This window comes from Chiloscyllium plagiosum, chromosome 28 (genome assembly GCF_004010195.1).
Source record: "Chiloscyllium plagiosum isolate BGI_BamShark_2017 chromosome 28, ASM401019v2, whole genome shotgun sequence".
Taxonomy (NCBI): domain Eukaryota; kingdom Metazoa; phylum Chordata; class Chondrichthyes; order Orectolobiformes; family Hemiscylliidae; genus Chiloscyllium; species Chiloscyllium plagiosum.
This window is the reverse complement of record NC_057737.1, coordinates 27,504,836-27,517,819: the sequence shown is the minus strand read 5'-3', so window position 1 is coordinate 27,517,819 and position 12,984 is coordinate 27,504,836. Positions and strand designations below refer to the sequence as shown.

General features: G+C 40.8%; 1 protein-coding gene across 1 annotated transcript in view; it reads left to right on the top strand.

The window, feature by feature from the left end:
• LOC122564076 (cytosolic arginine sensor for mTORC1 subunit 2) overlaps positions 1-12,535 on the top strand; it is a 156,622-nt gene extending 144,087 nt beyond the window's left edge. Inside the window, exons 8-9 of the mRNA XM_043718578.1 lie at positions 6,161-6,255; positions 9,823-12,535. Of these exons, the coding sequence (XP_043574513.1) occupies positions 6,161-6,255; positions 9,823-9,888 (161 nt within the window). The 3' untranslated portion in view covers positions 9,889-12,535. The remainder of the gene's footprint in view (positions 1-6,160; positions 6,256-9,822) is intronic.
• Positions 12,536-12,984: the final 449 nt, after the last annotated feature.

Below are 12,984 nucleotides of genomic sequence, written 5' to 3'. Positions count from 1 at the left end.
GCATCACACAATTCCTGCTTCACAGTTTTGCTGAGCTCATACAAACTGTATGAACACTGACCAATTTTTAAGGACTCTACTCTTCGATAGTGATCTCTTACGCAAATTGAAATTACTTTGGTGCAGATAGTTGGGCTAAAAGTTATCAAGTCATTCACTAGCACCCTGTGCTCTGAACAATAGTGTTATAGTTTTTAATCCCTGTTGTTCAAGACGGTGTCTCCTTTCATGGGAGGAGTTTCCAGTTTTCTCAGATAATTGAAAATTTGATTGGAACTTTTTTGTCTTTTTGCCTGTGATAGAATGAATACTAAATTTGGAACTGGAGGCAGCATTTCGCATATAGAACATTGATGCTTTTCTGCAGCCTTAATCAGGATAGACCTTTTCCTTTGTGTCGTTTATCCTCTTCCATTTACCAAGAATGAGGTGTGTAGTCTCCTCAGTAGACTTTCAGTGTCCACACCCTTTCACACACACAGATAGCTAATCTTCAATAAACAGGCCACCATCTTTTCCCACCACCCTACCCTCACACTCCATACACCAAAAAAAATCCTTTTAAAAATACGCTCAAGTCTACACATTTTGGAGAGTGTCACAGGCTTTCCTATGAAGGTTGGCACCTTACGTTTACTTTCAGAAATATGTGGAATTATAGCTGGCTGCATCTTCCTCATCTTCCCCCATTCCCAGACCCCATGAATATCACTGATAATAGGAGGAAAATCGAAAAGGTAGCGAAGATCCCATGGATTCGGCTGCCAGAGATAGTTGTGGAGGCGAGTAAATTTTGTCATTTAAGAAACATTTGGACAGAATAGGTATGGAGGGATATGGATCAAACGCAGGCAAATGGGGCTAGATTAATTGTGAAAACTGGGCGGCATGGATGAATTGGGCCGAAGCACCTGTTTCCAAGCTGTAAGCCTCTATGACTCTGAGATTTTAAATATTTTTAACTTGAATACATTTGGACATTGTAGAACATTTTCAGAGGAGTGTTGCCCAATTATGGAAATAATGCAATATGATAGTTGCATTTTTAAGATGTCGCATCCATTTTTATTTTAGGTAATTTTACTTGCAAAGCATCAGGCATTAATTACTGATTATGTACTTGTATAATGTATGCATTTCAACAGGGATGTCATTAAGGTGATTCATACTGCTGATCTTATGATTTTTGAACCGGGTGAAGTAGAACGAGTAGATTCAATCATATTTATGCCTGTCATCTTACTGAACAAGAATGAGTCATTGATGACTATGCACTGCTGATGTTCTGTGTAAAGTGATTTGCCCAGAGTAAATCTGCATGTGGACCTCTGCTATTGTTTATACCATGAGGGGAGCCATCCTTAAAATCTTCCACAGCACCTGAAAACGGAACACTTTTCATGCTAAGGGAAAGAGAACAGATCTTTGGTAGCCAGTGAAATCACCATTCTCAACTGTGAAAATAAAGCAATGGACTCCTCTTAAATATATCATTTGCCAATTGCCATATTATTCATGAAACTGTGTGAAATGGATTATTGGATTAGTCCTTAATCTCTCATTTATTAAGAAATGACTTAACCAAGCTCTTAAAATCACTTTCCTTTCAGGGGGCCAAGAAGGTTTTTTTTAAATGAAAAATAAATTTAAAGCTGTACTGCTAATGTTTGTGTTTTTAAATCTTTTGCTGATTTGCAGATACTTGGCTTGTATTGTTTTGTACATCAGTATCCATAAGTTAAGTTAGACAAAAATAGCTCAGATTTACAAATGTTTTATTGTAAATCAATAAGATTGTGCAAATTTCCGTTTTAAACTTTCCCTTCTGGATTCTTTCCCTGTCCAGAAAGGGGAATAACAGAGGTCCTTTTGGTTTTATTTTGAACACCCACCACCGTTTTGGAGTCATTGAATTGCAGTCATTAAATGTGACAATAACAAAAATCATGAAAGGGTAAGAAAACTGGAAGAGAAGTGGAAGCTGAATCCAAGTGGAGTAGTGGAGCAAATAACACATCCCATTTGCTGCTGTGCCCAAGTCCCTCTGGAAGCTTTGAGGGTACAGGTGGACACTGCATGATCTGTCTCCAATGACATAGCCTCAGACGAGGGTCGGGAATTACAGTCACTTCTCTCACACACTGCCAGGGCAGACCCACAAGCAGGCCCTCTGATCTGTTCACTCCTCACTGGGTACCCAAAGGTCAGGCTGAAGGGCAACCAAAATAACAATGAAAGGTTTTTTTAACAAAGTAAAGATGGGGTGCAGCATCCCACAGTCAATGTAAATGTGGTCTTTGGACAGCACAGCTCTGCAGAACAACCACTTGATCTGGGAATTCATGAACCACTGCCCTTAGTCTACAATTGTACTGGACTGCTAAGAATTCAGGTTCGAGCTATCACCAGTTTACCCAGTTTGCAATTAAAACAAATAACAATTTAGAAGCACAGTCAGAGCTCAGCTCTCAGATATTTTTTAATCAACCTGTTCAGACATGCTATGACACACATCTGGAGCAGGTGGGACTTGAACCCAGACCGCTTGACCTAGAGGTAGGGACACCGCATGAGCCCTCAAAAACTCAAATATTCTCTAATCAACTAGTTCAAAGATATTATTCCACAACACTGGAGTAGGTGAGACTTTAACCTGAGCCTCCTGGCTCAGAGGTAGAAACATTACAACTGGACCAGGAGGGCCCTCATAGGGTCGCTTTCTCCACGTTACAGGGAGACAACTGGTTTAACCTGATGGTCATCTCACCTCAGGATGAGGGGGAAGGATGAGAAGGGGAGTCCTACATGGTAACCTCAGCTGGTGTGGGAATTGAACCCACACTGTATCACCGTGCATTACAAACCAACCATCCAGCCAACTGAGCTAACCATTTGTGGATAAAACCTAGACACAGTTCTTATTCAGTAACACAAATTATCATAACATAGTGCAGACGTTCAGTGTTACAAGGTTTAAGTTTGCCATTGCAACTGACTTGAGGGAGTGTTAATCTGTCTCAGACGGTGGTCTGAATACAAAACACATTTTTTAACCAATCTGTTCAGGTACGTCTGGAGTAGGTGGAACGTGATCTCAGGTCCTCTGGCCTAGAGGTAGAGACACTACCACAGGAACCCTTAAAACTGAGCTTTTTTTATCTTTTTTATATCTCGAAGGGATCTTGATCAGATAGGCCAGTGGGCTGTGTAATGGCAGATGGAGTTTAATTTAGATAAATGCGAGGTGCTGCATTTTGGGAAAGCAAATCGTAGCAGGACTTATACACTTAATGGTAAGGTCCTAGGAAGTGTTGCTGAACAAAGAAACCTTGGAGTGCAGGGAGCTGTTTTCCCTGGAGTGTCAAAGGCTGAGGGATGACCTTATAGAGGTTTATAAAATCATGAAGGGCATGGATAAGATAAATAAACAAAGTCTTTTCCCTGGGGAGGGGGAGTCCAGAACTAAAGGGCATAGGTTTAGGGTGAGAGGGGAAAGATACAAAAGAGACCTAAGGGGCAACGTTTTCATGCAGAGGGTGGTACGTATATGCAATGAGCTGCTAGAGGTTGTGGTGGAGGCTGGTACAATTATAACATTTAAGAGGCATTTGGATGTGTATATGAATAGGAAGGGTTTGGAGGGATATGGGCCGGGTGCTGGCAGGTGGGACGAGATTGGGTTGGGGTATTCAGTTGGCATGGACAGGTTGGACCGAAGGGTCTATTTCCATGCTGTACATCTCTATGACTCTATGAAGGCAGGTGGAGGCTGATTGTCAGTTTGGGAATAAATACAGGGATGAGAGTCCCACTTTTCAGAGTTAGAAATGGGCGTCCCTTGAAGGCTCAAACAGAGCATCTCCAGAGTCAGTTGAGAGCAATTGATGCCCATTGACCTTTTCCATTTAAGATCTGAGTTCATCCATTTTGATTTAGCTTCTTCCCACTGTCCTATTTCTCTCTCACCTTTGATGGTTTTCATTGCTCTTAACAGGTTTTACATTGTAAACAGTTCATTTGGAGAAATGGGTGATTTACTGGTGGTGGTTAAGAGATTAAAAAGAACCACTGTAGTTTGGTGATGAAAAAAAAAGTTCAGTTGTGTATAATGTTATGTACTAGGCCAGACCCCTCAAAACATTCTTAAGCAGACAGCCCTAGACCTAACTTTGCAATTTGTTTTGGTAAGTGTACAGTGAAAATTACCCAGAGTATTATAGCTCGGTTGACTATTAGTTTTAAAACAGGCAAAAAGTTTATTCACAAAATGACACAATGAAACACAAATCACAGAATAAAGAACCCCTACAGAACTCAACCTATCCAGCTAGACTTAATTATGCTGTCCCGAATATACACAATACTCTTGATAAGCAAACTCCCTTTAAAAACCAGTATAAATGGAACACATGCTTATAGGTTGAAGTTGAAAGGCCGAAAAGAGAGAGAGTTTTCACACAGCTCCCTCTTGAACTTCCCAGTTCAGGAGTGAACTGAAAAAAAGCTCAGCTGAGCTAGTTAAAGAGCTGACCCCTCCCCTCTCTTTATAAAGGTCACTTCTAAAACATGACCACTTTAGCCTGAAGTGTCATCTGTTTACATATAAACAAAAGGGCTCTCAAAATCATTTTCATCTCTGTATCAAACCGAACTGATCGCAGCCCAGCCTGGTTTATTGCCCCTCTGAAAAACAGCTTTCCATCCATTGGCTCAATCTATCCTTCCCACTGCCTCATGAACGTATCCAAAATAATCAAACACCCCTCCCACCCTGCTTATACTCTCTTCAACCGTTGCCTGTCGGGTAGAAGATATAAACATTTGTATACACGTTTGAACAAATTCAAGAACAGCTTCATCCTTGCTGTTAACAGACTTTTGAATGGATCTCTTTAATGTTAATGTTTTGAATGGATCTCTTTAATGTTAATGTTGATCTCTCTCTGCACGTCCTCAGCAGCTGTAACACTGTATCCTGCACTCTGTTCTGTTACCCTATGCACTTGTATAGTCCAATCTGCCTGGAGAACACATAAGACAACACTTTTCACTGTACCTCAGTACACGAGACGGTAATAAATCAAATCAAATCAACCAGTCATTAGGCTAAATCACAAGATTGTTAGATATTCAGAAGGAGGATTGGATCCAGGACTTTGATTAATCAGCTGGTGTTGCTGCTCCCCTTGCTGCGTCTGGGTGGATGTCAGCTGGACAGTGTTGAAGCTACTGGCACTTACAGTTAGTCTTACACAGAGAGTATACTTAACTCAGCCGTGAATGGAGGGACACCAAAATCAGACAAGGAACTGCTGATGCTGTAGATCTGAAACACCAAACCAGAAATTGCTGACAAAACTCAGCATGTCTGTGGAGAGAAAACAGACTTAAATTTTCAACTCCAGTGACTGTAAACTCTGTTTTCTCACCACAGACATGCTGAGTTTCACCAGCAATTTCTGTTTTGGTGTTTCAGATCCCCAGTATCGGTAGTTCCTTGTCTGATTTTGGTGTCCCTCCATTTGTGGCTGTGTTTATGGAATGGAGGAGAGTGAGTACTGCTGGCAAAACTCAGCATGTCTGTAGAGAGAAAGCAGAATTAATGTTTCAAGTCCAGTGACCATAAATTCTGTTTTCTCTCCACAGACATGCTGAGTTTCACCAGCAGTACTCACTCTCCACCATTCCTTAAACACATAATTAGCAGGAATTGCTGGAGGAACCCGTCAGGCTTGTGGAGAGAAAGCAGAGGTTACGGTCACTAGACTCGAAACATCAACTCTGCTCCCTCTCCACAGGTCTGCTGGGTTTCTCCAGCAAGTTCTGTTTATTGTGTGTTTAAGGAATGGAAGAGACTGAGTACTGCACCTCAGAAAAGTCAACAGTTGCAGCAGAGATGGGGGAAAGCAGTGATAGCCAAGCAGAAAATAGAACAAAACATACAGTCTACTGTGCTGCCCTATTGAAACTGAGAGCTTTTGTTGTGTGAAAGAGTCTCAGAGGAAATCCTCAGAAAGGATGCTGTCTCTGTACAATTATTTTTGCTTGGCCCTAAAGGAAAAAGACAGCCAATAGTTACTTGAAGGAATTACCGCTAAGTGCTTTGTTTACTGTAGTGTGTTATTCAGTGCTAAGTGTTAAACTGCGTCTCTTCCACCAGATGAATGTGGAATCGTTGCCCAGATTGCAGAGCCCCTGGCTGCCGCTGATATCCCAGCATACTACATCAGTACATTTAAGTTTGATCACGCCTTGGTAAGTTTCAAAAAAGTCTGGTTACAAAAGAGCACACTGCAGTGTTATTTTCTGGACGAAAACTAGACCTGTCACTTTGCATCACTGTTGCTTATTATAACTATTTATTCTGCTTTAACCCAGCATGGATCTGGCAAAATTCTGAAGAGCTTGTTTGTTGAATGTGAACTGTGTGAAGCTGATGTTACTGACAAGGTTAATCTGCTGAACCATGGCCAGTTCGTTAGAGTAAAATGTTGTTTTTCTTTCTGTTTGCATGCCCACTCTCTGCTTCACTGCCCCTTAGTATCGAGAGTGATTTATCAGCAGATTGATTATTGCTAATTGTTTTAGTTTGGCAAAGCGTAAAGCTGAAGGAACTAAGCTTGCACAATTAATTTTTTGCTGTGTTTGCCTTTTTGCCTCCCTTTTAAGTGCAGAACTGTTGAACTGTGTCCCCTGCAGATAGTCTGAGGAATTGTTATTTTCTGACATTTATCTTTTCTGATCCATGGGACAGGTTTGCAAACAATATCCCTGCAAATTTTCCCCATTAAAGCTTTGTTTACTCTGTTGGCACTGCTCAGCAATGTGCTGTTTATTTTCCACTTGTGGAAGTAAGCTCAATATTTGTTTGAAGAATACTATGCCCTCACTCTTGGCCCTAGATTTCAACATTTTTGTCGATATTTCTGTAACAGTCTCTTTCTGCAGTAATATCAGATTTCAGAAGAAAACCTGTCCCAATGAATGAAGTCTCTGTGCTGTCAGTCTGACAACAGGATATTCGTACAAGTAACTTTACTATTTCTATGAGGAAGGATGAACAATCTCACCACATTCAGAATGTACATATCTTTTTTCCCACAATGTTCTCCCCTTCTGACAGCATGGACTTGTGCAGAGACCAGTTACTTGGAGCTGGCAGTCATTAACACCTCAATAGCTGCCTGTGCCTCATGCAGTTTAAACAAATGTAAGGGCACCACAATCAGGCCAGATCCTGCCTGTAATGACTCGCACCAGCAGAGGGCGGAATTTCAGGTAAACAACCGGGTATTGCCTGCAGAGTCAATTGGAGTCCTGTGTCCTCCTTTTTGGTGAGGGCCCACCAAGTTAAGTACCCATCGGTACTCAACTGGGCAACGTCGGGTCTTCCCCTGGATTCCGAGAGCAACTGGCCTCTGATTTCTTGGTAGCATTACTGGGCACGTGGTGGATGCTGCCAGTAATGTCCTGGCCCAAGATCCATGATCATGGACAGACCCAGCCCACAGGCTGGGTACCGCTGGGAGGGGTTTACAGGGTGGGAGTTGCTGGAGAATTGTGGAAATAGGCAGCAGTTAGCAGCAGTGTCGGTGGAGGGAGTAAGAGTAACTCACAGCAGACCCAACCGGAGCCCCATTTCTGAAGCCGGGTTTCTTGATCAGGCCTTTGAGCGGTTGCCCACTTAGTTGGTGGAAGGCTGGCTATGGACTTGACTGGGGCCACAACAGAAAGGCTGCCATTCTCCCCTATCTGATTGTTTGACTCCATCCTTCATTAAATTCATAGTTGGTGAAGGTGCGAAATTCCAGCCATGGAGACCTCACTGTGGCAGACTCTGTTATCAGGAGTAGGTAACCTGTTGGGCCTGCCCTCCCGCACCCTGGGGCATTAATTGGAGTGAGGAGCTTCCTATCACCACCCTGCCTGAGACCAGCTAACTCAACGCAGTGAAGAAGTGTGAAGTTGTTTCTCAAAGGTAGAGAAGTAGATCCAACTAGTCAACAGAATAAGGGCAGCACAGTTTATTGTGCAAATAGGGAATTTTTATTTAGTTTTGTGAATATTCTCCAAAGACCTCGTCCAGTTTGAGAATTAAACTAACCTGCAGATTTGAATTGTCATCAGTCAGAACTATTGTTCTGTGACTGTCGTTCCAGTACAAGGTGAAACAAGCTTTTTAGTAGAGGCATGAAAATCTTAACAACTTGGAAGCACTTCTTCAGTTTGAATTTGTGTGCATGCAACAGTGAATGGGCAGTAATGTTGCAAAGCTAGGAATCATTGACCAGGCTTGATGGCAAATGACATGAAGCCATTATGTTCACAGGAAACTATACAATTTATCAAGTCTGTCCTGTTTATCAGTCCTGTTCTTAACCCCTACCCTACAATCTTTTCCCCTCGAATGCCTAACTAATTTTTGTTTTGCAGTCATTTATCATCACATCTCTCATTACCCTCATGGGCAGCAAGTACTATATCCTTGATATTCAAAACTGTTTTCAAAACAAGTTCCTCCCCATATCCCTCCCTACATAACTTGCCCAAACCTTAAATCCGTGTCTCCTAGTCTTTACGCCAGTAGTTAATGGGAGCAGCTTTCTTTTGTCTGCATTTTCTAAACTTTGTTTGCCTGTGGTGGACAGATGGCATTTCATTATTCATTGTGTAGTCTGAGGCATGAAGGGTGACTACGTGTGTGAGATGGCAGTGGTCTGACAGTGTCCTCGTTAACATAAACACTTTTAGGAGAGGAATTCTGTATTGATTGGCATTGACCCTGCCCAGGTGAAGTATGAAAGTACCTACTCAGCCCGCTCATTGTTGTTCTATCAAGTTGAACCAATCAGACGCTGCTTTCAGGTGAAACTAGAATTTGCTCGATCTCAAAGCTTAAAGGAAAAGTCTTATTGCTTGAACGATGGCTGCAAAAGAGGCAGGACATCCTGTCTTGCTGAGGTTAGGACAGACAATTCTTCAATGAGATGAGGAAAGGCTTGAAGCGTTTAATTTTGCGTACTGGTGAATGGTGTCACCCAATAGAATACAATCAACGAATACTCTTGCGTCTGTTATGACTAACATTTCCAAGTCGAACAGCCACCAGTAATGCCATCACAATATAAGTAATCTACCCTTAATAACATCGTAACTTTAAAATTAAAAGATTAGTTAATTGGTGTAATACCCCAGCTCACTTGCTATTCTAATCCCTGTTTTTACTCCCCTCAATGTATCTCAGCTTTATAAGACAAGTCTGATTTTGTGTAGAGAGAGCACAAAGTAACACATTTGTTATTGAAGCTGTTGTTAATGGTGTGGTCTATTCCTATTATTTCTGATACCACCTACGCATTGTTGAGATATGGTTCCACACCTGTCAATCATCCAGCGGTACATTGCCCAAATGGCTGTTGTCTGGAAGCCTTAACAGTGAAGACCTCCAGGCAACCAGATATCCTTACTGAACCCACGTAGGTCCTCAGCTGCTCGCCACAGTTGCTTTCTCCTTAAGATAACCTGTGTAGCTATTGTAAGAAGGAATACTGAATAACTTTTCTTTGCCTTACCCAGGGCACTTTGAACCACTGTGGTGCCTTTCCATTCAATTTAGTACAGAGTAGAGATCAAACTCATGACCTTCCTGGTCAATTTGAATTGGAGACTTTTCATTCTGAGTCAACAAAGTGATTCCATTAACTCATGTATTGATATATTTTACATCTAAAAGCTGTGACTGTGTTGAAACAGACAAGGCACCGTCCTAGTAAGTGCTTCACTGCCTTTCTATTTTCTTACCTATACTCTTTTTATTTTGAGGTACCTGAAGAAAATATCAACAGTGTGATCAACGCTCTCCAAGTGAGTCAGAACAAGAAGCAGTAGGTGGGAAACTGAGATCCTGGCGGTTTCGTCTTCACACAGTAGTCAAAGCTGAAACTGAGATTTCAAGAAGAAACCTTTGGGTGTTTGTAAAGGAGCAGAAAGCATGTGAAAACTAGTGAGCTGGTGACTTTTTGAAGTCTGTTCCCAAAGTGAATGTTACCATTGTGTTCTTTGTGTGAACGGTGTTACATTGTACTGGTAAAGTCAAACCATCTCTTTCTACTGATGTTTTCCCCCACTGTGAAGGAGCAATGGTGATTGGCTGTTGTCTGTGAGTTAGTTGGGTTAGTTATCTCATGTAGCACAAAGCTGATTTCTCAAGTTTGGGAGCAGAAGGGTCTCTTGTTAAGTATAGGGATGTTGAATTTTGGGAGTGATTACATGGAGGTAATCTAATTTTGGGTTGGCTTATGATGATATCACAAATTGTGAAACGAAAGCTGTTATCTTCTTCAGATAACAGTCTTTTAAGTTACTCCCTGGTAGCTGTTACTTTGTTTAATATGCTGTTTCATTTTATCTGGGAAGTTCCTATACATCTGGGCAGGTTGATGCATGATGACATCCTCACTGTTGCAACATTTTTATTGCTACTTCCTTGAGTAATAACCTGCAGTTCATTCTGGAAAGTCCTACATCTCATTCCATGGCAACATAAACTGTGTAGCACGCCTGCAATTGCTGCTGCCCTTTCTTGTACTCCCCTGTCTCAAAGTGAATATTAAATGCATTTGGCATGAAAGATTGATACAGGGATAATTGAGGCAAGTGACCGAACAATATAATTGTGAAAATAGACCTAAGTTTCCACAGTTCTCTTGATGATAACTCGCATCATATGTTTCTTGCTGGCATCAAGTTTGGTCACTTCCCTTATCAGAGAAGTGAAAAGGGATTTATTTTGGACACATTAGACAAGCTATTCCCCGCACTCTATTTCAGTTATACTGTTGGCAAACTTATGTCTTGACATCCCTACGCTGAGAAATTAGACAGCATAAGATCCAAGGAGAGGATTTTCTCCTTTTTAAGATATATGGAGATTGATTCCAACCAAACTTTAATCATAATGTGTTTCAACGGGCAATCCAGTTTGATTTTCACATGTCATTGCTTTCCATCAGGGTTGCTACACTCCTGAATTAACATATTGTCAGGTATCCCCATGACAATGTAGCATTCAGATAGGTCTTCAAGACTTCTCAGCAGGAGTTATTGTTCAAGGAACATATCATCAAGGAACATATTGCAAAGGAACATTTCAGAACTGAGTCATATATGACCAGTTGCAGAATTTTGAAAAGCAACATAGCAGGACAGTATTTCAAATGCAGCAGATCAGTTTTAATTGCAGACCATGTCTTCAAAGGTGGCAAAAAAGCCCTTAATCAATCCTACCTAACCAAGGATTTGAGGATTTTGTTAACTTGTAAGCCATTATATCTGTTGTTATAGCAGCCCTTTGTTCAGTTGCTCATAGCTCACCTCAAGTTATTTTTTGTCACTTGTGAAGACCTCAGTAGAAGGCAGAGAGAACTGGGAAGTTTTGTCTTTTTTTTATTATTGCTTTCTTCTCTCCTTTCCTAATTCTGTAATTGATAATGTGTTTTACTAATTTCTCTCTCAAAGACGTATCTTCACAAGTGGCACTTGTATCTCCATATTGCTCATGTTGTATTACAAGGTGTCAGTCATGTGTGAAGGAGGAAGAATGTAGCATTGTTTATTTTTCATATACTAATTTTGCACACAATTGCCTGAATGAACCTGAAGGCTGACAATTTGGAAATGTGATCATCTTATACAGGCAAACTCCTGTATCTTCTATCATTTCCTTCTTTGTAATTTATACACATTCTATGAAGTAAATAGGACTTAACTAATTTGTACTGCTGCTTTCACCTGTGTATCAACTCCTATTTTATTAGCTGAAAACAGAGGAAAGATTTTATTGTTTTAGATTCAGCAGCCTTCTGTGCTGAATTACTCAGTCACCAGAGGGAATAGTGAGATTGTGAAGCTGCCTTGCCTGGTGCTGAAGTACCTGCTTAATGATGTTGTGATTGATTTATTAGAGAATATTAACAAAGCTTAGACATTGCTAATAGATAAACCCCAAGGTATGTGTCAAAATTATGAAGACGTTTAAACCTAATCCTTTTACAATAGTTATTAAGCTGAATTCTTAATTAATTTTAAGGCTGGTTTACGTGTGGAAAACATTTTCCTGACTAGCAGATACAGCATTTTGATATTTATAGCATTGGCTGAAACCTTTAAGTTCTCTTGAAATTCAGTTGAAATAGTAGTTGCAGAAAGTTTATAATTTAGTGATTTTTGAACTATAATTTCTTGCTCACTACTAATGGTTTTGCAAATCTCATTATATTTATATTTATAACCACTGCCGTTGTGTTTATTTTCCAATCTTCTAGTCAGTTTTTAAAGTTCTTTTTGCATTAATCATTGGTGCAAGAATTATAACACTTTTTTATAAAGGTGAGATAGACATGGTAATTGAGAATCTGTGTGCTCCTTTCAATGATAAAGCTCAATTAACATTTTAACTTGAGTCAACTAAGATTAATTGATTAGAGTAGTGCTGGAAAAACACAGCAGGTCAGACAGCATCCGAGGAGCAGGAAAAATCGACGTTTTGGGCAAAAGCCCTTCATCACAGAATCACGATTTCTGCTCCTCGGATGCTGCCTGACCTATTATGCTTTTCCAGCACCAAGCTAATCTTGACTCTAATCTCCAGCATCTGCAGCACCCACTTCTGCCTAAAACTAATTGAACTAAGCCTGAGAACATTCTTGTTTCAAACCACTCAGTCTGCTGGTACTGAATGCTGATATTACCCCAAAGTTCTGATGTTGCTGTTATTACTGCTGAACTACTGCCTGAACCTAACCTACAAATCTAAACAACCTCTCTCTCCCAAGGGGCCTCTTTAGGCACAATGATACAGTCCCTACCTCTGGGTTTGGAAGCTGGGTTCAAGCCCCACCTGCTCCAGAGGTATGTGATAGTATCTCTGAATAAGTTATGGAAAATAGGTTTGATTACAGGAAAAAAAGCCTCTCTCCCTGTACT